The sequence below is a fragment of the Mustelus asterias genome, unplaced genomic scaffold (assembly GCF_964213995.1).
Source record: "Mustelus asterias unplaced genomic scaffold, sMusAst1.hap1.1 HAP1_SCAFFOLD_296, whole genome shotgun sequence".
Classification (NCBI taxonomy): Eukaryota; Metazoa; Chordata; class Chondrichthyes; order Carcharhiniformes; family Triakidae; genus Mustelus; species Mustelus asterias.
The window spans coordinates 168104-195239 of record NW_027590261.1 but is presented as its reverse complement, the minus strand read 5'-3'; the positions used below and the strand labels follow the sequence as shown (position 1 = coordinate 195239).

General features: G+C 46.0%; 1 protein-coding gene across 3 annotated transcripts; it reads left to right on the top strand.

Annotated features, from left to right (window-relative positions):
- Positions 1–7478: 7478 nt before the first annotated feature.
- LOC144486191 (ER membrane protein complex subunit 4-like) lies at positions 7479–14568 on the top strand. 3 transcript variants are annotated; one of them, XM_078204282.1, is made up of 4 exons: positions 7479–7607; positions 8894–9005; positions 9212–9364; positions 14444–14568. In XM_078204282.1, the coding sequence occupies exons 1-3, from the start codon at positions 7540–7542 to the stop codon at positions 9320–9322; spliced, it is 291 nt and encodes a 96-aa protein (XP_078060408.1). In that variant the 5' UTR covers positions 7479–7539; the 3' UTR covers positions 9323–9364; positions 14444–14568. The 3 variants fall into 3 exon arrangements, with proteins under 3 accessions (XP_078060408.1, XP_078060409.1, XP_078060407.1); XM_078204283.1 differs by lacking the exon at positions 14444–14568 and adding an exon at positions 11890–12086; XM_078204281.1 differs by lacking the exon at positions 14444–14568 and having other exon boundaries at positions 9212–9473.
- Positions 14569–27136: the final 12568 nt, after the last annotated feature.

Genomic DNA, 27136 nt, shown 5'->3' with positions numbered 1-27136 from the left:
ACATACGTGGAATTTGCAACATTTGCTACATATTGTCCAGACGGTTCAAAGCCGGGCAGAAACCAATACGTTTAAGTGAGGAATGGTTGCTTAATTCATATTTTATTTACTGCCATCCCTAATGGCCCTTGAATTCAGTCAATCTGCTGTGTTGGAATTCAGCCTGCTTCTCTGCGTTTAATTTCCAGCGACAGTAACACGACTCAACCCCTTACTACTCCCCCTGTGAATCCACTGCCGAACATTACCCGAGTAGAATATCTTACAATCAAAGACATTGGCTCTTACTTATGCCTAAAAATACATTCAGGGAAAAAGAGAAGTGCTGAAAATTCACAACAAAATGAACAGGAAAGAAGATGCGCTTATTGTGACTCAGGAGACATTTTATCAGTTCGAGGTGGCTACAAGAGCAGGTCAGAGGCTGGGAAACCTGCGGCGAATAACTCACCTCCTGACTCCCAAAAAACAGACCGCGATCGACAAGGCACAAACCAGGAGTGAGATAGAATACTTTCCACTTGTCTGGAGGATGCAGGAATTCACCAAACGCACATTAGACAGCACCCTCAAAACCCAAGACCACTACCACTGGCAGGTTTGCCCCCACTCCCCCGATCCACTGCATACCACCCCCCCCCCCCACCCCCCCGCCCCCCCGCACCTCAAGTCACTCAGCATTCTGATTTGGAAATATATCACCGTTCCTTCACTGTCATTGGGATAAATTCCTGGAATTCTCTCCCTAACAGCACTGTGGGTGTACCTACACAAATACACTGCAACGTTTCAAGAAGACAGGTCACCACCACATTCTCAAGGGTAATTACTGATGGGCAGTCCATGCTGATCTAACCAAGCGACACCCACATGAACAAAAAGAAACATCCAGCCAGTTCCCCGAACCCGCAGTCATGGGATCAGCTGAAGAGGTGAATGGGGATAAAATGAATGCCCAGTTGCATAGCCAACCCTGTTGAACGTATCTTGATTGTCTATCGAGTGTGTTGTGCTGATAGATTCCCCGCAGTTTGTGCTCAGGTTCTCAAACTAAACCCCATGAGAACCAATCCCTTCATCTGCACCGCAAAGAAATAAACAAAATCTGCAATTTATAGAATCTCATAGAATTTTGTGGGAGAGGACGCCACAATGGTTAGATCTGCTGCCTCAGCATGCCAAGTACGTTGTTTCGATTCCTGGCTTAGTCACTATCTGTGATGATGAAGATTTGCAGCTTTTACAAGCTGCAGCAATAGCACGAATGCAACCCCATTGCCGTAATGGGTAAGATACTGGCTTTATAAACCACGGGTTGTGTACTCGAGTCCCATCTGGAGTGCAGATATCAAACGGTTAGGTGTAAAACGCTGGCAAATGGATTTCTTATAGACCCTGGCTGTTTCTGGGAAGATGCATTTTGGGTTAGCACTGCTGCCTCACAGCGCCAGGGTCCCAGGTTCAATTCTTGACCTCGGGTCACAGTATGTGTGGAGTTTGCACTTTCTCCCTGTAGTTTCCTCCGGGTGCTCCGGTTTCCTCCCATAGTGGTCTATCTAGATAGATAGTTATATAGTATGCTGCCTTCTGTTAGGCTTTATATATGTGCTTGTATATAATGCAGTATACTGCAGATTCTGTAAATCTGAAATAAAAACAGAAAATGCTGGGTTATTTCAGTAGTTCTGGCAGTATCTGCGGAGCGAGAAACAGAGTTAACGTTTCCAGTCCAGATGTCAGATGGCCAACCCGGACACGATGGGCCGAAGGGCCCCTTTCCGTTCTGTAAAACTTTGTGCCTCTATGACCCTTTTTCGGAGTTGGCCACCAGAAAGCAATCCCGCCGTTTGCACCCGAAACAAATCACAATACCTGACTTGGTCAAAAGGAGGCAATTAAAGGGCTCGTCTAGGATTTGAACCCGGAACCTCCCGCATGTCTCATCGACTAAAATACCCGAAGCAATAATCATGCTCTTCGACCAACCAACCTACCCAAAAGCAAGCGTAAACAAAATATAGCTCATTTCTCTTTCGCCAATGCAGTTTAGCCATCTCTGGTGAAAGCCGACATTGTTGAAATAATCCACCACATCAGCATTTGTGGACTTAAAGCTCCAGCAAAATATCCGCCCAATATTGCGAACTCGACTGGGCGCTTTTGTCTATGAAGTACACATATCACCCGTCAGGCTACACAAAGAATGCCGAGCGCCAAGCTGAACGAACGAGAATATTTGCAGGATAGCAACAGTAATATCAACTTTGAAAACTCATAATATATCTCGTGAAACAATATAAGTTTGCTATCAATGCTAAAATATTTCTGTTCCGACATTTGCTCTTTTAATTACATTTTCTCAATAATGTTACTGGCCACGACTGGAGACTGCAAATAGCCCCGAGCCTGAACGCAACATGGTATCGTCCTGCCCTCTGGTGGCAGAGATATGGAACTACAAAATGCAGCTTTTTCCCACCTATGAATCTTCAAGACTCATGTTTGTGTTCGACAATTTCCGTCGATTAATTCTTCCGCGTTTTTATTTATTCCCCTTTTCAAATCTGAGACTGCACCTCGGGTGTAGAATCATTTTTCATGAATCTACCTCTTCTGGAAAAGGCAAACTTTTCCAGATGTGGCTCATGGAGACTCTGTCACTCAGCCGCGGTCCGCAGCAGTTAAAACAGAAGAACAGGTGACTTTAAAATGGAGTTATAATACCACATTTTACCCTCTGAAAAGGGCAACATTCTGAACAGGTCAATAAAGTTACTTTTCGTACCTTCCTTGTTATAAACCAAAGAAACCAAATTAGTCTGTTAATCCCTGACACTATTCTGATTTATAACCAATTTGTCCAAAGGATGGGCGATCTCCCGATTTTGTCGTCCCAGGATTTGAACAGCGAACTCCAGCCATGATTTTCACAGATTTAGCATCATTTTCCCAAATAAATATCAACAGTCACAAAGACCGTGTCTAAAGAGCCGCAATTTAGATTTTTCGGCAGCATGTGTGTCTTGTTCTGTATTGTAGTGAGGAATCCAGTCAACAGCCTAATTCCAGCGCGCAGAACCCGCCACCAGAGGGCGCCACATTCTAGCCTGGGCGCCAGAAACTCACGTGATATTATCACTGAAACCTGCATGGATGGTAGGCTTGTGAGGTCACAATAGACACAGCCCCCCCCCCCCCTCCCCCCAACACCCACAAACACAGACACATAAACTCACACTGAGCCACGCACACTGACACTCTCACAAACACACTCACTGCAATGAGCTGAACAGAGCCCGGGTTCCCTCTCTCCTTCTCAATCTCTGACTCACTCCGTTCCCATTCAGTGAGATAGATTCACTCAGACATGTTTCTGATCTTCCTGACGGCGCTCTTGCACGGTAAGCACTGGGTAACGTACATCAAGCCAGATAAACACATTAGATGGTAATATAATTAACCATCACAATTATCGATGTGAGGGGTGAATGGGGGTGGGGGAGGTGGGGTGGGGGAGGTGGGGGTGGGGGGGGGGAGGGGCGGGTGCTGCGGAAACAATCGCAGATACAAACATTAACTCTTGATATTTCATTCCTCTACCTTCACAGGCGGACTGTGCGCAGATCCAGTAGCAGTCATCGCTGCCAATAACCGCATCAGAAGGGGATTCAGTGCAGTTGGGTTGTGAATATACAGACAAGGGTATGTACAGCATGCAATGGTATCAGCAGAAACCGACACAACCAGCGACATGGATTATTACCAAAGCATTAACAGTGAAGGAAGATGAAGTTTCAGGACGATATCTGGCGGCTTCTGACGCGTCTAAACAGAACGGTTACCTCAATATAAGCACCCTCAGAGTGCAGGACGGGGCGGTCTATTACTGTGCAGTGAGGCACAGCGTTAGATTAAAGCTAAAACCCCGTACAAAAACCTCAGCGAGTATTTACAACTCCATTAAGTTTCCTCCTGCGCGAATGGTTTGACCCGGGTTCAAGAAGACAGTCATTTCTATTTAGGGTAGAGCCGACGGGATGATTGGATACCACCTGAAGACTCTGTCAGCAATAAGCCAATAAGCAGATGGTGTTGTGGTGAACCATCGTTGGTTCCCACTAGGTAGTACTGAGCCAGGGTCTGGCCAGTACTACGAGTCTGTATATATGTTGCTGTTGGGGTTAGGGATGGGTTGTTCTATTTGTTACTGTTGGGGTTAGGGTTGGGCTGTTACACCTGTATTATAGTTATTATGGTACATCCCAGTCGGGCTCCGCCTCCTGGGAGAGGTATAAAGGTCACTGCTCTGTTTGGGACCCCTCAGTCTGGGATCGTGTACTATATATGGTAGCTTCGTTGTAATAGTAAATAAAAGCCTTTATTTCCTTGAGCATCTCAAGCCTCGTGAGTAATATCGCGCATCAATTTTATTTACTATTAATTAAACTCTCGTCGTTAAAAAAAAGGAAAACGATACAGAGAGTATGGAACAAGTAGAACAACCCATCCCTAACCCCAACAGCAACATATATACAGACTCGTAGTACTGGCAAGACCCTGGCTCAGTACTACCTAGTGGGAACCAACGATGGTTCACCACAGGTGTTATCTAATATTCTCTTAATTCTCGATCCAGTGATCTCAGCTCTTCCTCCCATTGATTCTGTGGGATGTGACATCCACTGCTCTCAGCTTTATCTCGTTCGATATTCTGCAACTTTCGGAGACACAAGTCTCGGGAATCCAGGAGCAGCAGCAGCGATGCGGAGCTCCCTTCTCGCTGTTTTCTGGGTGACATTCATTGTCGGTAAGAAGTTTGAAACTTGAAAAAGAGTAAAAGGGAGTTTAATTTATGGAGGAATAAGTTTGAAAAGCAGGACTTTCGTGTTAAACAAGTATTAGACCTGCCTTAGAGCACAAATGAATCTTTGTGGCTTTGGTCTTTTGGAGAACAGGTTCTAAAAGCGCACAGCAAAGGCGATTTAAAGAGATGGTACCAGGGTTGGAAGATGAGAGCTATCAGAAAGCATTATAAAAATTATGATTACTCTCTCTCTGGACGAGAAGACAATCAGGTAATCTGACTGATTTCTGGACAATGATGATCAAATCAATTTAAATAATAATAAAGCAAATCAAAGAGATTTAGTGTGCTGGACGGGGAGAGGATGATTCCATCTGGGGAGAATTACATATCTGTGTCCCATAAATCTAAGTGAAACAAAAAGATCAACTGGGAATTACAGAGAAACTTTTTTTGAAAGAGTTCTGTAGAAGTGACTCACACTGACACAATGAACTGTTGAGGAGAGGAGTAACGATGCATTTGAGGGCAAACTAGAGAACCCGCTGAGGTAGAAAGGGATAGAGGTATTTGAGATGAGGCAAGAGGGAGGATTCTCTGAGGGATTGTGAAAGGGGAGATAGATCAGTTGGAGTGAATGTGTTAGAATTTAATACCTTCTTTTATGTTACACTGATTTTTCACCCTTGCTTCAAGTGAACTTTTAATCAATGACTTTTGTTTGTTAACCTTGTGTTCTCGATCTGAACGATGGAGATTCTGTTACTCAGCGGGAATCCTCACTCACACAGACAGAGGGAGAAGATGTCACTTTAATCTGCACCTATACCGACGATGCTTATTATTTATTCTGGTATTGTCAATACCCAGGCAGACATCCCTCCAAACTATCCACAACACCATCAACTTTCGTGTCGTCGGCAAACTTACCAACCCATCCCTCCACTTCCTCATCCAGTCATTTATGAAAATGACAAACATCAAGGGTCCCAGAACAGATCCTTGGGGCAATCCACTGGTGACCGACCTCCATTCGGAAAAAGTCCCATCTACAACCACTCTCTGCCTTCTGCAGGCAAGCCAGATCTGAATCCACAAGGCAACAGCCCCTTGGATCCCATGCCCTCTCACTTTCTCGAGAAGTCTTGCATGGGGGACCTTATCGAATGCCTTGCTGAAGTCCATGTAAACCACACCTACCGCCTTTCCTTCGTCAATGTGTTCAGTCACATTTTCAAAGAACTCCACCAGGCTCGTAAGGCACGATTTGCCTTTGACAAAGCCGTGCTGACTATGTTTGAGCATCCTAAACTTCTCTAAATGTTCATAAATCCTGTCCCTCAGGATTTTCTCCATCAACTTACCAACCACTGAGGTTAGACTCACCAGTCGGTAATTTCCTGGGCTATCCCTATTCCCTTTCTTCAATATAGGAACCACATCCGCAATCCTCCAATCCTCCAGAACCTCTCCCGTCTCCATCGATGATGCAAAGATCATCGCCAGAGGCTCTGCAGTCTCTTCCCTCGCCTCCCACAGTAACCTGGGGTACATCCCACCCGGTCCCAGCAACTTATCTATCTTGATGCTATTCAAAATTTCCAACACATCCTCTTTCTTAATGTCCTCATACTCAATCTTTTCAGTCCACCTCAGTCCTGTAGTACAACCACCCATGTCTTTTTCCACCGTGAATACCGAGGTAAAATATTCATTAAGCACCTCTGCTATTTCTTCCAGTTCTGTACAGACTTTCTCACCTTCATATTTTATAGGTCCTATTCCTTCACATCTCATCCTTTTACTCTTCACATATTTATAGAACGCCTCAGGGTTCTCCTTAATCTTACCTGCCAAGGCCTTCTCGTGACCGCTTCTTGCTCTCCTAATTTCTTTCTTAAGTCCCTTCCTACAAGCTGTATACTCATCTAGATCCCTATCATCGCCTAGCTCTCTTTTATGAACTCTCTGAATATTCAATTCAGAATGAGGAGATGCATAATAAATAAATGTATTGATGTTAAATGTTGAATAATGAAACAAATACCGAGTAAAATAGATTGACAATGATGCATTTACCACAGTGGTTCATTTTCAGTTTTTGTTTCAGATTCCAGCATCCACAGTTTTTTGCTTTTATTTATTCGCTCTGACCTGGGCCTCAAAATTCATTCAGGGCATTCGGAAATACTGGATTTTCATGAGAAGAAAAAGAGGAGCATGTTCTCCAGGAGCACCTGGAGAACGTGCAGACTCCGCACAGTCACCCAAGCCGAGAAACGAACATGAGTCCCTGGTGCTATAATGGTTGTCCACAGAGAGAATGTGGACAGCCATTAGCAGTCTTTTCCCCTGGTTTCTGTGGCTATGGCTCATCTTTCATTCCCTCACCCTGCAGTATAAATACCTCCCACTTGCTATTTCTTTTTGCTTTGATAAAGGGTCATCTGGACTCAATATTGCAAATATCTCTGACATTAAGTGATGTCCATCTTTGTGCGGGGCAAACGTGCTCCATTTGGACAGAAGGTGAAGTGTCGGAACAGATGTGCCCCTAAAAAAGATGACGACGATGTGGGGGCGGGGCTTTGGGCGGTGCCCGCAGAACGCTTAGGCGGTTGGGCTTGCACATGCGCATTGGAGCGGGAGTGTTTTGTTGACGGAAATACGCGGCTTCTTCTCTTGATCGGAATCAGATTTGAAAGGGGGGACGATTAACTGTCGGCGGCGTTGTCATGGCTGCAGGGGCGGGGCTTGACAACCGCGCGTGCTGGCACAAGCGGACCCTGAGCGGCACCAGCAGGTGCGGAGGCCGCGCGGGGAGCCGGGGTCTCGAGTAAGCGACAAGCCGGGTCAGCCCGCCTCTCCCGAGGGGACGCCACCGCACACTGACCCGGGGACGTGGCACCAACCCAAAACTTCCCAACCCCGGGTTTTTCGCGCCTCTTTTACCCCTCACCGAGCTCCTCAGCACAAAGCAGCCCCTCAAATCCCCCAGAAACCACTCAGACCCCACTTGGCATCTTTTCCCCAGGTCATGACCCTGCGATGCCCTTTTGGTTTCGGCCCCTCCACCTGATCAGATGCCAACTGCGGTGGTGGTTGGAGGAACGATTGCTCGTTTCCAGGGCCGGGTGCTGAACTGGATCTCTCTCAATGTCCCGCAGTGTTTGTTTTCAAGATACAATTTGGTAGCTCTTTCGGCACCAATCAAGTAAACGAACTCAAATTAACTTAGGGACAAAGTAAAAGGGGCGGCTCCCCAAAAGGAAGGGGGGAACAGCCCGAACCAAAATCAAAGTCGAAAGGAAACTTAAAACGTCAAACCAAAAGGTGATTATCGGGGTCGATAATACACCCCAGCCCCTGCGGCGCCCAGCGGTCGCGGAAGGCGTCAACCGCGCCCGTGGACACCGCATGCTCCCTCTCCAGAGACACCTGGCCGCGAATGTAGCCGCGGTAGAGGGGCAGACAGTCGGGATGGACGGCCCCGTCGATCGCCCGCTGCCTGGACCTATTGATGGCGCGTCTCGCCAGGCCCAGGAGCAGGTTCACGAGGAGGTCAGCATCCCGACCCGCCCCTCTCCGCACCAGGTGCCCGTAGATCAGGAGCGTGGGACTGAAGTGCAAACAAAACATCAGTAAAAGGTGTTTGAGGAAACCAAAAAGGGTGTGCAGCCTAAAACACAGAACGTAGACATGGTCCACGGACTCCACGAGGCCACAGAAAGGGCAGTCTTGGGAGCCCGTGTACCGGAAAAACCTACGGTTGCACGGCACTGCTGCGTGCAGCACCCTCCACCCCAGGTCCCCGAGATAATTTGGTACATGTGGTGATTTGTCACTTTGTCCCTAAATGGAGGGCAAGCGGATTGGCACCCTGATTATCAATTCACACTAAATCCACTTCTGCAGCCCTCCATTCCCGTGGCAGTTCAGTGGACACAACGGCAGTGTGTGTCTGAGGTTTGCCCAAGCTTTAGTTCATGCTGGCACTATTGCCACCATGTTGGGGTCGTCAACAGAGAGACTCCCTCTTTAAAGAAGGTCTTGAAAGGGTGACCCACTTGTGTTTTCTGTTTCTCATAGGAGCCGTGATCAACAGTGTGGCCAGAGAGACTCCATGTACCCAGTCGTATATTCGGACAAACAGCTACCGGACATCTGCGTCCAAGAAACAGACCGGATCCTGGTTGAGAAAGTAAGTTGGATTTGAATGTGTCTTTAGTGTGTGGCTGACAACGCCCCTGGTTTGTCCACGGTGGTGAAGTACCTTGGTGAACCACAGCAGCCTGTGTGTTAAAGGGTTAATCGTCATCCTTACTTCCAGGCCTGGGTATAAGATCAGCATATGGCCTCCCCAAACCGGCCCCCTTTACTGATACCCTGCTCACTTTCTGTTTTCAGTCCTGCTGGGACACCGCCTTGGGCCCATTGAAACAGCTGCCCATGAATCTGTTCATCATGTACATGGCTGGCAACACCATCTCCATCCTCCCTATCATGATGTGTGCATGATGGCCTGGAGACCCATACAGGCCTTGATGTCCATGTCTGCAAGTGAGTATTGTATTGAATCTACAGCTCAGAAACAGCTCTGAACCGGCATCACTTGAGTGCAGCTTAGAATATAATTCTGGGAGTTGGGTAATTAAGGGAGTTAGGGAAGGAAGGGAAAGAGGTGCCCTTTTGCTTTCTAACTTTCTCAGCCTTTGGGAAGTGATCTTACTCTTCGACAGGAGAAGAAGCCAGATTTTTGGTGAGTATCTGCTAAGTAACGAAGATTTATTCTGTTCCTAAGGATCAAAATAGTATAGCAACAGGTGTTAAGGTTAATAAAATACTTAAAAACCAAAATAAATTATCATTGGATAAAAGAAATAGTTTATCAGTACACATTCAAGCTGCAGCATTTGGGAGTTCCTGGGTGTCAGTTTGATCCAGGGCAAACAGGGCATAGAGGTTTACAGCATGGAAACATACCCTTCGGCCCAACTTGTCCACGCCACCCTTTTTTTAAAACCCCTGAGCTCGTCCCAATTGTCCGCATTTCGCCCATATTCCTCTGTACCCATGTCTAAATGCTTTGTAAAATACAAAATTGTACCCCCTCTACTACGACCTCTGGCAGCTTGTTCCAGACACTCACCACCCTCTGTGCGAAACAATTGCCCCTTTGGACATTTTTCTATCTCTCCCCTCTCACCTTAAACCTATGCCCTCCAGTTTTAGACTCCCCTACCTTTGGGAAAAGATATTGACTATCTAGCTGATCGATGCCCCTCATTATTTTATAGGCCTTCATAACATCACCCTCAGCCTCCTCAGACCAAGAGAAAAAAGTCCCAGTCTATCCAGCCTCTCCTTATAACTCAAACCATCAAGTCCGGTAGCATCCGAGTAAATCTCTACTGCACTCTTTCTAGTTTCATAATATCCTTTCTATAATAGGGTGACCAGAACTGTACATAGTATTCCAAGTGTGGCCTTACCAATGTCTTGCGCAACTTCAACAAGATGTCCGAACTCCTGTATTCAATGTTCTGACCAATGAAACCAAGCATGCCGAATGCCTTATTCTCCACTCTGTCCACCTGTGACTCCACTTTCAAGGAGCTATGAACATGTACCCTTAGATCTTTTTGTGCTATAACTCTCCCCAACACCTACCATTAACTGAGTAAGTCATACATAGAAAATAGAACAGGCCCTTCGGCCCACGATGTTGTGCCGAGCTTTATCTGAAACCAAGATCAAGCTATCCCACTCCCTATCATCCTGGTGTGCTCCATGTGCCTATCCAATAACCGCTTAAATGTTCCTAAAGTGTCTGACTCCACTATCACTGCAGGCAGTCCATTCCACACCCCAACCACTCTCTGCGTAAAGAACCTACCTCTGATATCCTTCCTATATCTCCCACCATGAACCCTATAATTATGCCCCCTTGTCATACCTCCATCCACCCGAGGAAATAGTCTTTGAACGTTCACTCTATCTGTCCCCTTCATCATTTTATAAACCTCTATTTAGTCTCCCCTCAACCTCCTCCGCTCCAGAGAGAACAGCCCAAGCTCCCTCGACCTTTCCTCAGAAGACATACCCTTCAAACCAGGCAGCATCCTGGTAAATCTCCTCTGCACTCTTTCCAGCGCTTCCACATCCTTCTTATAGTGAGGTGATCAGAACTGCACACAATATTCCAAATGTGGTCTCACCAAGGTCCTGTACAGTTGCAGCATAACCCCACGGCTCTTAAACTCCAACCCCCTGTTAATAAAAGCTAACACACTATAGGCCTTCTTCACAGCTCTATCCATTTGAGTGGCAACCTTCAGAGATCTGTGGATATGGACCCCAAGATCTCTCTGTTCCTCCACAGTCTTCAGAACCCTACCTTTGACCCTGGAATCCACATTTAAATCTGTCCTACCAAAATGAATCACCTCACATTTATCAGGGTTAAACTCCATCTGCCATTTTTCAGCCCAGCTTTGCATCCTATCTATGTCTCTTTGCAGTCTACAACAGCCCTCCACCTCATCCACTACTCCACCAATCTTGGTGTCATCAGCAAATTTACTGATCCACCCTTCAGCCCCCTCCTCTAGGTCATTAATAAAAATCACAAATAGCAGAGAACCAAGCACTGATCCTTGTGGCACTCCGCTAGCAACCTGCCTCCAGTCCTAAAATTTTCCATTCACCACCACCCTCTGTCTTCGATCAGATAGCCAGTTACATATCCAATCGGCCAACTTTCCCTCTATCCCAACCTCCTTACTTTCATCATAAGCTGACCATGGGGGACCTTATCAAACGCCTTACTAAAATCCATGTATATGACATCAACTGCCCTACCTTCATCAACACACTTAGTTACCTCCTCAAAAAATTCTATCAAATTTGTGAGGCACGACTTGCCCTTCACGAATCCGTGCTGACTATCCGCTGATTAATCCACATCTTTCTAAATGGTCATAAATCCCATCCCTAAGGACCTTTTCCATCAACTTACCAACCACCGAAGTAAGACTAACCGGCCTATAATTACCAGGGTCATTTCTATTCCCTTTCTTAAACAGAGGAACAACACTCGCCACTCTCCAGTCCTCTGGCACCATCCCCGTGGACCGTGAGGACCCAAAGATCAAAGCCAAAGGCTCTGCAATCTCATCCCTTGCCTCCCAAAGAATCCTAGGATATATTTCATCAGGCCCAGGAGACTTATCGACCTTCAGTTTATTCAAAACTGCTAGTACATCCTCCCGCCGAACATCTACTTCCTCCAGCCTATTAGCCTGTAACGCCTTCTCTTCCTCAAAAACATGACCCCTCTCCTTGGTGAACACTGAAGAAAAGAATTCATTCATCACCTCTCCTATCTCTACTGACTCCATACACAAGTTCCCACTACTGTCCTTGACCGGCCCTAACCTCACCCTGGTCATTCGTTTATTCCTCACATAAGAGTAAAAAGCCTTGGGGTTTTCCTTGATCCGACCCGCCAAGGACTTCTCATGTCCCCTCCTAGCTCTCCTAAGCCCCTTTTTCAGCTCATTCCTTGCTAACTTGTAACCCTCAATCGAGCCATCTGAACCTTGTTTCCTCATAAGCTTCCCACCTCTTTTGTGAACCATGGTTCCCTCACTCGGCCATTTCCTCCCTGCCTGACAGGGACATACCTATCAAGGACACACAGTATTTGTTCCTTGAAAAAATTCCACTTTTCATTAGTGCCTTTCCCTGACAGTTTCTGTTCCCATCTTATGCCCCCTAATTCTTGCCTAATCGCATCATAATTACCTCTTCCCCCAATTATAAACCTTGCCCTGCCGTACGGCCCTATCCCTCTCCATTGCAATAACAAAAGACACCGAATTGTGGTCACTATCTCCAAAGTGCTCTCCCACAACCAAATCTAACACTTGGCCCGGTTCATTTCCCAGTACCAAATCCACTGTGACCCCATCTCTTGTCGGCCTATCCACATATTGTGTCAGGAAACCCTCCTGCACACACTGCACAAAAACTGCCCCATCCGAACTATTCGACCTACAAAGGTACCAATCAATATTTGGAAAGTTAAAGTCCCCCATGACAACTACCCTGTGCCCCCCACACCTATCCATAATCTGCTTAGCAATTTCTTCCTCCACCTGGTTTCAGCAGCAGGTGAGCTGAGGCCAGGACAAAGTGGGGCGATGTCACTGAGGTGGAAATAGGTAGTGTAGGTGGTGATGTGGCAAATAGAGTTAAATACAGATCAGTGTGAGGTGTTGCATCATGGAAAGTCAAACCAAGGTAGAACTTTCACAGTGAATGGTCGGACCTCAGGGAGTATCGTGGAACAGAGGGACCTTGGAGTCCAGGTGCACGGTTCTCTTAAGGTGGAGTCACACATAGATAGGGCAGTGAAGAAGGCTTTTGACATGCTGGCCTTTATCAGTCAGGGCATTGAGTATAGGAGTTGGGAAGTTATGTTGCAGTTGTACAGGACTTTGGTGAGGCTGCACCTGGAATATTGTGTTCAGTTTTGGTCACCTTGATTTGGAAAGATGTTATTAAACTGGAGAGAGTGCAGAAGAGATTTACAAGGATGTTGCCAGGACTCAAGTTATAGGGAGAGATTGGATGAGTTAGGACTTTTTTCTTTGGAGCGTAGGAGACTGAGGGGTGATCTTATAGAGGTGTGTAAGATCATGAGAGGCATGGATAGGTTGAATGCACTCAGTCTTTTTCCCAGGGTTGGGGAATTAAGAATTAGAGGGCATAAGTTTAAGTTAAGAGGAGAAAGAATTAATGGGAACCTGAGGAGCAGCTTTTTTACACAGAGGGTGGTACGTATGTGGAATGAGCTGCCGGAGGAAGTGGTTGAGGCAGGGACATTGTCAACATTTAAAAGGCATTTGGACAGATACATGGATAGGAAAGGTTTAGAAGGATATGGGCCAAATGGAGTTAGCTTACATGGGCATTTCTGGTGGGCATGGACCAGTTTGGGCCGAAGGGCCTGTCTCCGTGCTGTAGATTCTATGAGGATATGTTTGGAAGCTCAGTTTGAAGTGAAACATGTTACTGAGACTGTGAATACTCCGGTTCAGCCTCAGACAGTCGCAATGGGGACAGATGGAGTCAGTGGTTCGGAAGTGGAATTTGTTGCAGGGCTGAAGATGATAGCCTTCATCTTCCAATATTTAACGAAGGCAATTACTGCTCATCCAATCCTGGGTGTCAGACAAGGGAGGATGGTGTGTAAAGTTGGAGGGAATTTGGAGATGATGGTGTTCACATACACCTCTTACCCTGATCCTTCTCGGTGTGCAGGTTAACGGTTTTAAGGTTCAAACCACTGGTTGAGTTGTAGATACATTAAGTCCCTCCTTTGCCCCCACCTCTCTCTCCATCCATTGAGGCCAGAGCCTTGTGTAGTCCCAGACTGGATGGCAGATTATCTTCCCTGAAAGGCATTAGTGAACCAGTTGAGGTTTTATGACAATCCAGCAGTTTCCATGGTAACTTTTTCTAGTGCCGGCCCCACAAATGACCAGATTCATTCAGCTCAATTTCACAACCTGCCTTTGTGTTTTTGTGGGATCTCTCTCACTCCCTTTTCACTGTTTTAAATCAATTTCACAGAGTTTTAGAAGGGGAGGATTTGCGTCAGGAAACTCAGACCAAACATCACATCAGGATCTGACTGAGTCGCCCAATTTATTGTAACCTGAATATAACTGAACCTTGAGCAGGGAAGGAAAAACCACGGTTCACAATGGGGCAAAACTGTACACGTGTTCTGTGTGTGGACAAGGATTCAGACAATCATCTGGCCTGTCAAGACACAAGTGCAGTCACACTGAGGAGAAACCGTGGAAATGTGGGGAAGGATTCAGAGACCTGTCTGAGCTGGAAATTCACCAATACAGTAACACTGGGGAGAGGCTGTTCACCTGCTCTGAGTGTGGGAGAGGATTCACTCAGTCATCCACCCTGCTGACACACCAGCGAGTTCACACTGGAGAGAGGCCATTTATGTGCTCCGAGTGTGGAAAGGGATTCACTCAATCATCTAACCTGCTGACACACCAGCGCACTCACACTGGGGAGAAGCCATTCACCTGCTCTGAATGTGGGATGCGATTCACGCAGTCATTCAACCTGCTGAGACACCAGCGGGTTCACAAGGGAGAGAGACCATTCACCTGCTCCGAGTGTGGGAAGGGATTCACTCAGTCATCTACACTGCAGACACACCAGCGAGTTCACACAGAGGAAAGACCATTTAAATGTCCAGAATGTGGCAAGTGCTATAAAAGTTTAAAGGAAGTGATGTTCCATCAACGTGTTCACACTGAGGAGAGACCATTTAAATGCCCAGACTGCGAGAAGTGTTATAGAGGTTCCAGAGAACTAATGTTCCATCAACGTGTTCACACTGATGAGAGACCGTTCAGGTGCTCTCACTGCGGGACTGGGTTCAGGTGGTCATCTCAACTCACTGAACACCAGCGAATTCACACTGGGGAGCGGCCGTTCACCTGCACCGACTGTGGGAAGGGATTCACTCGGACATCACACCTCATGGCACATCAGCAAGTTCACACCGATGAGAGACCGTTTAAATGTCCAGATTGCGGGAAGTGCTGTAAAAGTTCCAGCAATCTAGTGTCCCATCAACGTGTTCACAGTGAGGAGAGATCTTTTAAATGTCCAGACTGCGGGAAATGCTATAAAAGCTGCAGCGATCTGATGTCTCATCAACGTGGTCACACTGATGAGAGACCGTTCAAGTGCACTCACTGCGGGACTGGGTTCAGGCGACCATCCCAACTCACTGTCCACCAGCGAATTCACACTGGGGAGAGGCCGTTCACCTGCTCCAAATGTGGAAAGGGATTCACTCAGAAATACAACCTGTTGAGCCATCAGCGAGTTGACAAGTGACTGCTGGAGTTTGATTCTGCTGTTTATCACAAATCACAAACATGTTGATTGTGGTCATTCGCCTCTGATGTAAATAAATTTGAGCCCACATATAAATACTAATGTCCTGGATGAAAGTCAAATAAATCTGCTTTTATGTTAAACAATCTGTTGAAACTTTTTTTATCTCTGACTCAAGTCCATTCCTTTCGAATGGCTCTCCCTCTCCCCTGTCTCCTCCATCCTGACCCCCAACAAAAAGTATGATGAAGTTATGATCTTTCAAAAGTCACTGGAGTCAGGGAAAGTCCCAGAGGATTGGAAAATCGCTGTTGTAACCCCACTGTTCAAGAAGGGAACAAGAAAAAAGATGGAAAATTATAGGCCAATTAGCCTAACCTCAGTTGTTGGCAAAATTCTAGAATCCATCGTTAAGGATGAGATTTCTAAATTCTTGGAAGTGCAGGGTCGGATTAAGACAAGTCAGCATGGATTTAGTAAGGGGAGGTCGTGCCTGACAAACCTGTTAGAGTTCTTTGAAGAGATAACAAATAGGTTAGACCAAGGAGAGCCAATGGATGTTATCTATCTTGACTTCCAAAAGGCCTTTGACAAGGTGCCTCACGGGAGACTGCTGAGTAAAATAAGGGCCCATGGTATTCGAGGCAAGGTACTAACATGGATTGACGATTGGCTGTCAGACAGAAGGCAGAGAGTTGGGATAAAAGGTTCTTTCTCAGAATGGCAACCGGTGACAAGTGGTGTCCCGCAGGGTTCAGTGTTGGGGCCACAGCTGTTCTCTTTATATATTAACGATCTAGATGACGGGACTGGGAGCATTCTGGCCAAGTTTGCCGATGATACAAAGATAGGTGGAGGGGCAGGTAGTATTGAGGAGGTGGGGAGGCTGCAGAAAGATTTAGACAGTTTAGGAGAGTGGTCCAAGAAGTGGCTGATGAAATTCAACGTGGGCAAGTGCGAGGTCGTACACTTTGGAAAAAAGAATAGAGGCATGGACTATTTTCTAAACGGTGACAAAATTCATAATGCTAAAGTGCAAAGGGACTTGGGAGTCCTAGTCCAGGATTCTCTAAAGGTAAACTTGCAGGTTGAGTCCGTAATTAAGAAAGCAAATGTAATGTTGTCATTTATCTCAAGAGGCTTGGAATACAAAAGCAGGGATGTACTTCTGAGGCTTTATAAAGCACTGGTTAGGCCCCATTTGGAGTACTGTGAGCAATTTTGGGCCCCACACCTCAGGAAGGACATACTGGCACTGGAGCGGGTCCAGCGGAGATTCACACGGATGATCCCAGGAATGGTAGGCCTGACATACGATGAACGTCTGAGGATCGTGGGATTATATTCATTGGAGTTTAGGAGGTTGAGGGGAGATCTGATAGAAACTTACAAGATAATGAACGGCTTAGATAGGATGGACGTAGGGAAGTTGTTTCCATTAACAGGGGAGACTAGGACGCGGGGGCACAGCCTTAGAATAAAAGGGAGTCACTTTAGAACAGAGATGAGGAGAAATTTCTTCAGCCAGAGAGTGGTGGGTCTGTGGAATTCATTGCCACAGAGGGCTGTGGAGGCCGAGACGTTGAGCGTCTTCAAGACAGAAATTGATAAATTCTTGATTTCTCGAGGAATTAAGGGCTATGGGGAGAGAGCGGGTAAATGGAGTTGAAATCAACCATGATTGAATGGTGGAGTGGACTCGATGGGCCGAATGGCCTTACTTCCGCTCCTATGTCTTATGGTCTTATGGTCTTATGGAAGTCATGGAGCTTCTTTGTCACTCGGATTGAGCCAACCCATTCAGCTGCCCCTGCTGCTTCCCTCTCTTCCACCCTCCCACTGAGCCAAACTAATGTATCTAAAGCCTCTCCCTGTCTGAGCCCCGAACCCACATCTTTCAACAGTTTCTTTCCTGTTTTGCCCTGACTCTATTTCCACTAAATTGCCGACCATCCAACTTCCCCATATTGGCTGATATTGTTAATGATTCTCTCTCTCTCTTCTGGTTTTGTTCCTCTCACTTTTAAATACACAAACATCACCCTTTCTGAAAAAAAACCCTTTGATCCCACTTTGCTTGCAAATTATGGCCCCATCTCCAGCCTCCCTTTCCTCTCCAAAGTCTTTGAACTTGGTGTCTCCCAAGGAGACTTTTGGTCTCCTATTTGGGCAGCACGGTGGCATGGCGGTTCGCACTGCTGCCTCACAGATCCAGACACCTGAGTTCAATTTCAACCTGTGTGGAGTTTGCACATTCTTTCTGTGTCTGTGTGGATTTCCTCCGTGTGCTCCGGTTTCTTCCACACTCCAAAGATGTGCTAGGTGGAATGGCCATGGTAAATGTATGGGATTACGGGTATAGGGTGGGGAGAGGGACTGCAGATTTCCTTCCCCAGAGGATGTTAGTGAGCAATCAGCAATGGTTTCATGGTCAGAACATTGCCCTGGGTCTCTGGGTTACTGCTCCAGTGACAATATCACTATGCCACTGCCTCAATGTACACACATAGGGAAAAGACCATTCACCTGCTCCGTGTGGGAAAGAATTTGTGCATCCAATTTGAAGGGCTGTGATCACAATAACCTCAGTCTTCCGGACTGTTGTGGTTGTGGTGGATATTTAGTAAGGATACTCCAACTGTTGTGGAGAATCAAAGACACAGCTCCAGTCTGATACAGACCTTGTTCATAAAACCAAAACCTGATCACATAAACCCCAGTGCAATCTAACAGTGATTTGTCTTTCTCAGGTCATTTGGACACGACCTCTCACCTGATAAGTACATGGGATTCTTTCATACTGAAACATACCAGACAAATGATAATTATGAAAATTCAGGATATGAATGCCTGTTCTTTGTAATTCTGATGTGGAGATGCCGGCGTTGGACTGGGGTAAACACAGTAAGAAGTTTAACAACACCAGGTTAAAGTCCAACAGGTTTATTTGGTAGCAAAAGCCACACAAGCTTTCGAGGCTCTGAGCCCCTTCTTCAGGTGAGTGGGAATTCTGTTCACAAACAGAACATGCGATCCTAGAATCAGAATTTATGTCACACTATTTGTAACTCCCACAGTTGCGTGGACCTGCAGAGTTTCACTGGCTGTCTTGTCTGGAGACAATACACATCTTTTTAGCCTGTCTTGATGCTCTCTCCACTCCCATTGTTTTGTTTCTTAAAGACTGGATTAGTTGTAAGTATTCGCATTCCAACCATTATTCATGTAAATTGAGTCTGTGTCTTATAAGTTCTGTTTGTGAACAGAATTCCCACTCACCTGAAGAAGGGGCTCAGAGCCTCGAAAGCTTGTGTGGCTTTTGCTACCAAATAAACCTGTTGGACTTTAACCTGGTGTTGTTAAACTTCTTACTTTGTAATTCTAACATTCATCCACTCTTAACCATAAAACTATTAGACATAGGAGCAGAATTAGGCCACTCGGCCCATTGAGTCTGCTCCGCCATTTAGGCATGGCTGATATTTTTCTCATCTCCATTCTCCTGCCTTTTCCCCATAACCCCTGATCCCTTCATTAATCAAGAACCAATCTATCTCTGTCTTAAAGACACTCAATGACCTGGCCTCCACAGCCTTCTGTGGCAAAGAGTTCCACAGATTCACCAATCTCTGACTGAAGAAATTCCTCCTAATCTCTGTTTAAAGGATCGTCCCTTTCGCCTGAGGTTGTGCCCTCTTTCGCCTGAGGTTGTGCCCTGGATGATTCTGGTTAACACACTGGAATACTCCCTTGGCCCTTTAGGATAATGTCACTGCAGTATATGGGATCTGCAGAAACATTCAACTAAATTCTACCAGGCACCTGATATGCTTAACTGTGGAAACCCTTTTCCATTAAGGTCTCAGATTACTACAGCAGATATGCATTGTTCTGACTCGACCAGCTGGGCTGTGGAATTAATTGGATAGATCTCCTAGAGAGCCAGCAGAGACACAATGGGCCAAATGGTTTCTATTTGTGCTGTATCATTCTCGAAAAGAGTGAATATTCAGTATCAGGGACAGAGAGAAGTACCAGTGACTGTGCGATTGAACCCAGCCAGAATCAGTGCCATAAAAGGAGTGAGAGGGGAAACGTTATAAAAGCTTTGAAACCATTGCATGGTCCTGCAGCAGAACTTTAAGAAATGGAGCACAGCAGATCACCAATTCTCAATATTTCATTAATTTACCTCAAATGCTAACAATGTTATTTTGAATTAACTGTATGTAGTTTCAATGGCGGTTATTACCCAGCATCCGTTGCGGGTGTGAAAGTGCCCTATTCACGCTACAGGAGCCCAGTACGCAGACGCAGCGTTGTATCTGGGGCATGCGCATAGTCACTTTGCTCGGAGCCCTGCGAGTGTGGAGATGCTTATTTCAAGGGGTGAGAGTCGGTGGGGCGGAGGGAGGAATGGAGCCGGGAGTTGGGGTGGGGAGGGAACAGAGGCTTCACAAACATCTGCTGTAGGCCGCAAGGCCTGAATAAGAGCCTTCCGGTCCCGGGTTTGCAGCTGCGGGGATTTTATCCGGGATCAGGCCCAGTGCCGCGGCCGCCATCTTTGTTTAGCGGGGAGCAGAGCGCATGCGCGGCCAGTGGGCGGAGCTTCAGGATTTGGGTGACCAGGAGAGACAATGTTTGAGTCATTGACTGACAGGCCGGGTTCATGGATGCTGCCTTTCACCTTCTCAATTTGGAGCGGCGGCTCGCCGTCTTTTATACACTTTAATCATACAGACAATAGCGGTTACTTCGTCGTTAACTTTGGGTGATTACATGTATTTAGCCAATTGGGCTCCCCTAGCAACAACTGACCTCCAATCACATTCCTTCAAAAACAGCCGTTTGCAAAAACCCACAACTTCTTGTTTCGGTTCCGCTTTATCTGAAGCTAAACGGACCATCTGGACCTCGCGGTCTGGTTTTTTTTGTCTGTTCCGTATTTTTTATACAATAACAGGATGTAGCTCAAAGGTTAGTTCGTTATTTAGTCAGCAACAGAATGATCTTTGTTAACCACAGGATAAGTGCTGGGTGCAGCCGGTCCCTGTAGTCACGCACGCATTAACTTTCAAAGGTCACAGTCTTAATTTCACTCCAACAATCACATCTCATTTATCTAAAATCCAATGAGCATAGATGTACCCTGCCGAACCTTTCCTCATAAAACAGACCCCTTCATGCCCGAAATCAGCTCGTGAACCTTGTCTGAATTGCTTCCAATGTAAGTATATTCCATCTTAAGTAATCTTATGCTAGAAAACAGGAGGGGAGAATGTTATGGATTTATATTCGGGACTGACAAATGACTGTTGGGGGTGACACAGTGGTTAGCACTTCTGTCTCATAGCGCCAGAGACCCGGTTCAATTCCAGCCTCGGGTGATTGGCTGTATGAGTTTGCACATTCTCCCTCTGTCTGTGTGGGTTTCCTCTGGGTGCTCTGGTTTCCTCCCACACTCCAAAGAGTGGGTTGATCGACTATGCTAAATTGTCCCTTTGTGTCCCAAGATGAGGGGGAAGGAAAGGATTAGTGATGTACGTACATCAGGTTACAGGGATAGGGCCTGAGTAAAGGTGCTCTGTTAGAAACTTGGTGCAGACTCGATCGGCTAAAAGGCCTCCTTCTGCATTGCAGAGATTCTGTGGTTTTGGAATCTCCTTTTACAGATGGTTAGAAAAAGAGGATTTTTACAGCAATCTCAAGCCCCCAAAAAATGTGTATTTCTTAATTTCAAGCCACAATTGACACATGACTCTTGTAATCTCCTTTTGCAGGGAGTTTGAATATTTGAAGATTGCAATTTTTCTCTGATTCCAGTGCTTCTGACATCTTGTGTTTCAGCAGGTTGGATAACTGAGTGAATCCTTTCCCACACACAGAGCAGGTGAATGCCCTCTCCCCAGTGTGAACTCCCTGGTGTGTTTGTAAATGGGATAACTGACTGAATCCCTTCCCACACACAGGGCAGGCGAATGGTCTCTCCCCAGTGTGACTGCACCGATGAGTTTCCAGTGCAGATGGGTACCTGAATCCTTTCCCACAGTTCCCACATTTACACAATTTCTCCATGGTGCGGGTGTCCTTGTGACTCTCCAGGCTTGACAATCAGTTCAGTTACAACATAACATGGGTGCGGTCTCTCTGCTGCAATGTATTTTCAGGCTGTTTAACTGGTTAAAGTTCTTTCCACAGTCACTCAGGTGTGTGCATGTTTCAGTGTGTGTGTCTCGGTGCTTTTCCAGTCACACATGTTCAAAATCTCCTGAAGCAGAGAAACATTTCCATTCTAGATTCAAAGGTTGATGATATTCAGGTCCCAATGAACTGAGTGACGATGTTAGATTTCGATGTGAAGTTTGGTTTGATATTCGTCTTTAAATTTTCGCCTTCTGATATCCTGCAAAAGGAATTTACAAAATTCATCAGTGTCAGTACACGACAGAAATTCAGAACAGACAGTTCCAGTTTCTATGGAGCATTCTTTCCTCTCTCATTCTCCAAAAGCTGTAAATCTCCATCCCACACACTCTCCCTCCATTCTCACTCTGCTGTATCTAATATTCATCCTCCCAATTCTCCTGAAGGTGCTGATTGAGGCTGATTGACAGATCCATGCTCACTGCTTCCTGTTCTGGACACAGAGAGCTGGAAATCTCCATGCAGGCTGCCAAACAGGAACATGTCTACCTGACCGGCCGAACAATGTGTGGAATATACAGACTGGATTCACTTCCTTTCCCTTCCCTTCAGTTGCTGCAAGTCCCCAATTTCCCCCAGAATGAGAAAAGAAATGGAAAGGGGGAAACATTGATTTCCTCCCAGATGTTGCCCAGAGGAGGAAATTTCACTCTGAAGCTCATTGGACAACTTCCGTATTGTGACATCACAATGGAGCATGCCTGAATCAGCCAATAGGAATCACTGTGCTCCGCGGTGACGTCTCCGGGTTCCAGTGCGCAGGCCCGGGCGCGCGGACCCGGGAGCCCCGCCCCCACCCATTGTTCCCCTCCCCCTCCACCGACTCGAGCCAAGGTTTCCAGGCAACCGGTTGGCGGCTCCAGCCAGAGCGAGAAGCTGCTCGGTGATCCCCCCCCCCCCCACCCAAAAAACTGGACTGTGCAAGGGAGAGGGGAAGCTGCGCATGTTCCGGGGAGTGCCCACCCCCCCGACCTTTATGCTTGAAGTGTTGACCAATGGAAAGAGTTGGAGGACCGGAAGGACTCTGGTCCTCCAGCAATCAGAGCGCAGGCTTTGTGTGAATGAAGATTGAGCTTCAGACAGACTGAAACTTCCTCCCCTCTCCAACATCTGTGAGTAAAATACCAAACGAGAAAATGCTGGAAAATCTCAGCAGGTCTGGCAGCATCAGTAAGGAGAGAAAAGACCTGACCTTTCGAGTCCAAGCTTTGAGATTTTCCAGCATTTTCTCTTTTGGTTTCAGATTCCAGCATCCGCAGTAATTTGCTTTTATCCTGTGAGTAAAACACTTTCTTTTGTCCCCCCTTTCCATTTCTTTTCTCATTCTGGGGGAAATTGGGGACTTGCAGCAACTGAAGGGAAAGAAAAGGAAGTGAATCCAGGGAGGCTGCAGACTCTGAGCAAAACACCATTAGTTTTTAAATAGTTCTGGAAAAAGATAAGGCGTGTCCACAGGTTCAAACCCTAAACTGAAGGAGGGCCAATTTTGTCGGCATTAGGTAGGATCCAGCAGATTTCGATTCGGTGAGTTTGTTTGAAGGGAAAGGAATGACTGGCAAATGTGAGGCTTTTAAAAGTGTGATAAAGAGTCCAAGAGTAGTATATTCCTGTTAGAGTGAAGGGAAAGAATGATAAATATAGGGATCCCTGGCTGACAAGGGATATTGAGGCTCTGGCCAAGTAAAAGAAGGAAGCATACATTGGGTTTAGGCAATCGGGGACAAGTAAATCCCTCAATGTCTGGAACAAGCTGCCACAGGTAATAGTAGAGACTGGTACACTTGTCTTTTAAAAAGCATTTAGACAGTGACATGAGTAAGATGACTATCGAGGGATATGGGTGACACGCAGGCAATTGGGATTTGCTGAGTCATTAAAAAAAGGGTGGCATGGAGAAGTTGGGCCGAAGGGCCTGTTTCCATGCTGTAAACCTCTATGACTATAAAACGTGTAAGGGAACACTTGAGAAGAAATCAGAAGGGCAAAAAGAGGGTATGATATCGATCTGGCAGGTAAGGTTGAAGAAAATCCCAAGAGGTTCTGTAACTATACTGAGAGTAAAACGGTGGCTCGAGAGAGAGAGAATAGGTCCCCTTAAAAATCAGCATGGCCATCTGAGCATGGAGCCACAGGAGATGGGTGAGATTTTTAATGGATATTTCTCCTTGGTGTTTACTGAGGGAAACATGATGGGTGCTAAAGCAATAAGGGAAACAAGTGGTGATGTCTCGGGCCACACGCATATTACTAGGGAGGAGGTATTGCAGCCCTGAAGTGCGTTAAGGTGGATAAATCTTCTGGGCCTGATCAATGCCTCTATTTCTCAGGAGACGAAGGAAATTTGGCATTTCTTCTACGACTCTCACCAACTTTTACAGATGCGCCATCGAGAGCATTCTTTCTGGTTGTATCACAGCTTGGTATAGCTCCAGCTCTGCCCAAGACCATAGGAAACTACAAAGTCATAGAGTCATACAGGTTTACAGCATGGAAGCAAGCCCTTTGGCCCAGCTTGTCCATGCTGCCCCTTTTTTTAACCCCGAAGCTAGTCCCAATTGCCCGTGTTTGGCGCATATCCCTCTATACCCATCTTACCCATGTAACTGTCTAAATGCTTTTTAAAAGACAAAATTGTACCCGCCTCTACTACTACCTCTGGCAGCTTATTCCAGACACTCACAACACTCTGTGTGAAAGAAATTGCCCCTCTGGACCCTTTTATATCTCTTCCCTCTCACCTTAAACATATGCCCTTTAGTTTTAAACTCCCCTACCTTTGGGAAAAGATATTGACCAGCAGATCTATGCCCCTCATTATTTTACAGACCTCTATAAGTTCACTCCTAAGCCTCCTACACTCCAGAGGAAAAAATTCCCAGTCTATCCAGCCTCTCCTTATAACTCAAACCATCAAGTCATGGTAGCATCCTAGTAAATCTTTTCTGCACTCTTTCTAGTTTAATAATATCCTTTCTATAATAGGGTGACCAGAACTGTACACAGTATTCCAAGTGTGGCATTACCAATGTCTTTTACAACTTCAACAAGACGTCCCAACTCCTGTATTCACTGTTCTGACCAATGAAACCAAGCATGCCGAATGCCTTCTTCACCACTCTGTCCACCTGTGACTCCACTTTCAAGGAGCTATGAACCTGTACCTCTAGATCTCTTTGTTCTGTATCTCTCCCCAATGCCCAACCATTAACTGAGTAAGTCCTGCCCTGGTTCAATCTACCAAAATGCATCACTTCGCATTTGTCTAAATTAAACTCCATCTGCCATTCGTCAGCCCACTGGCCCAATTGATCAGGATCCCATCGCAATCCTCAATAACCTTCCTCACTGATCACTATGCTACCAATCTTGGTGTCATCTATAAACTTACTAACCATGCCTACTAAATTCTCATCCAAATCATTCCTAAATTCTCATCCAAATCATTAATATAAATGACAAATAACAGACCTCCAGTTTGAAAAACAACCCTCCACAACTATCCTCTGTCTTCTGTCACCAAGCCAATTTTGTATCCATTTGGCTACCTTACCCTGGATCCCGTGAGATTTAACCTTATGCAACAACCTACCATATGGTACCTTGTCAAAGGCCTTGCTAAAATCCATGTAGACAACATCAACTGCACTGCCCTCATTTACCTTCTTAGTTACCTCTTCAAAAAACTCAATCAAATTTGTGAGACATGATTTTCCACTCTCAAAGCCTTGCTGACTGCCCCTAATCAGTCCTTGCATCTCTAAATTCCTGCAGATCCTGACTCTCAAAATACCTTCTAACAACTTACCCCCTACAGATGTGAGGCTCACCGGCCTCTCGTTCCCAGACTTTTACCTGCAGCCCTTTTTAAACAAAGGCACAACATTTGCCACCCTCCAATCTTCAGGCACCTCACCTGTGACTATTGATGATTCAAATATCTCTGCTAGGGGACCCATAATTTCCTCCCTAGCCTTCCACGATGTCCTGGGATACACTTCATCAGTTCCCGGGGATTTATCTACCTTGATGCGCTTTAAAACGTCCAGCACCACCTTCTCTGTTATATGTGCACTCCTCAAGTCATCACGATTTATTTCCTCGAGTTCCTTAATATCCATGCTTTTCTCAACAAAGTGTTTCTCAAAGGATTGTGAATGAAGCCCAGTCCATCACCCAAACCTGCCTCCCATCCATTGACTCTGTGTACACATCCGGCTGCCTCGGAAAAGCAGCCAGCATAATCAACCCTCGCACCCCGGAGATTCTCTCTTCCACCTTTTTCCTTTGAGGGAACGATACAAAAGTCTGAGCTCACGTACCAACCAACTCAAGAACAGCTTCTTCCCTGTTGCCATCAGACTTTTGAATGGACCTACCTCGCTCTAAGTTGATCTTTCTGTCCACCTTAGCTATGACTGTAACACTACATTCTGCACTCTCTCCTTTCCTTCTCTATGAACTGTATGCTTTGTCAGTATAGCCACAAGAAACAATTCTTTTCACTGTATACTAATACGTGTGACAACAATAAATCAAATCAAGTACATCCTTGGATCTTGTGGGAGTTTGGGGAAGAAATTGCAGAGGGCCTTGCAGAGGTATTTGCTTCATCCCTTTCCACTGACAAAGTTCTGGAAGACGAGAGATTGGCTAATGTTGTTCCATTGTTTAAGAAGGGTTGCAAAGAGAAGCCTGGTAATTACAGGCCGGTGAGCCTGACAACAGTGGCGGGTAAGTTACTGGAGAGGATTCTGACCAACCTTTGGATAGTCAAGGTCTGGTTAGGGAGAGTTGTCAGAGATCCTGGGTCACAGCAACTTTAGGCATTCTTAGTCGACTTGAGTACAAACAGCACTGGACACCACGCACAATCCAATGTGGGGCCTTTAATAACTTGTGCACAATGAGAAACCCTGTGCAGCTGTCCCGCAAGTGGTTCTGATGTTACAGAAAAATAACTTGGCAATAATAGTCAATTACAGCAAATCAGAAACCAGGAATGTTTCTAATCCTTCATTGACGGACATATTCGCCAATTAAATCCTAGCTTTTCACTCTTTCACATTCAAAATTGACTTCTGCTCATCTTTTATTTGCATAGCATATCCCCATATCTCGCCTTTGGTATTTGTTATGGAGAAATCTGGTCTTGCTCACCCTCTGGTGAAGGCCGAAAAGCAGAAT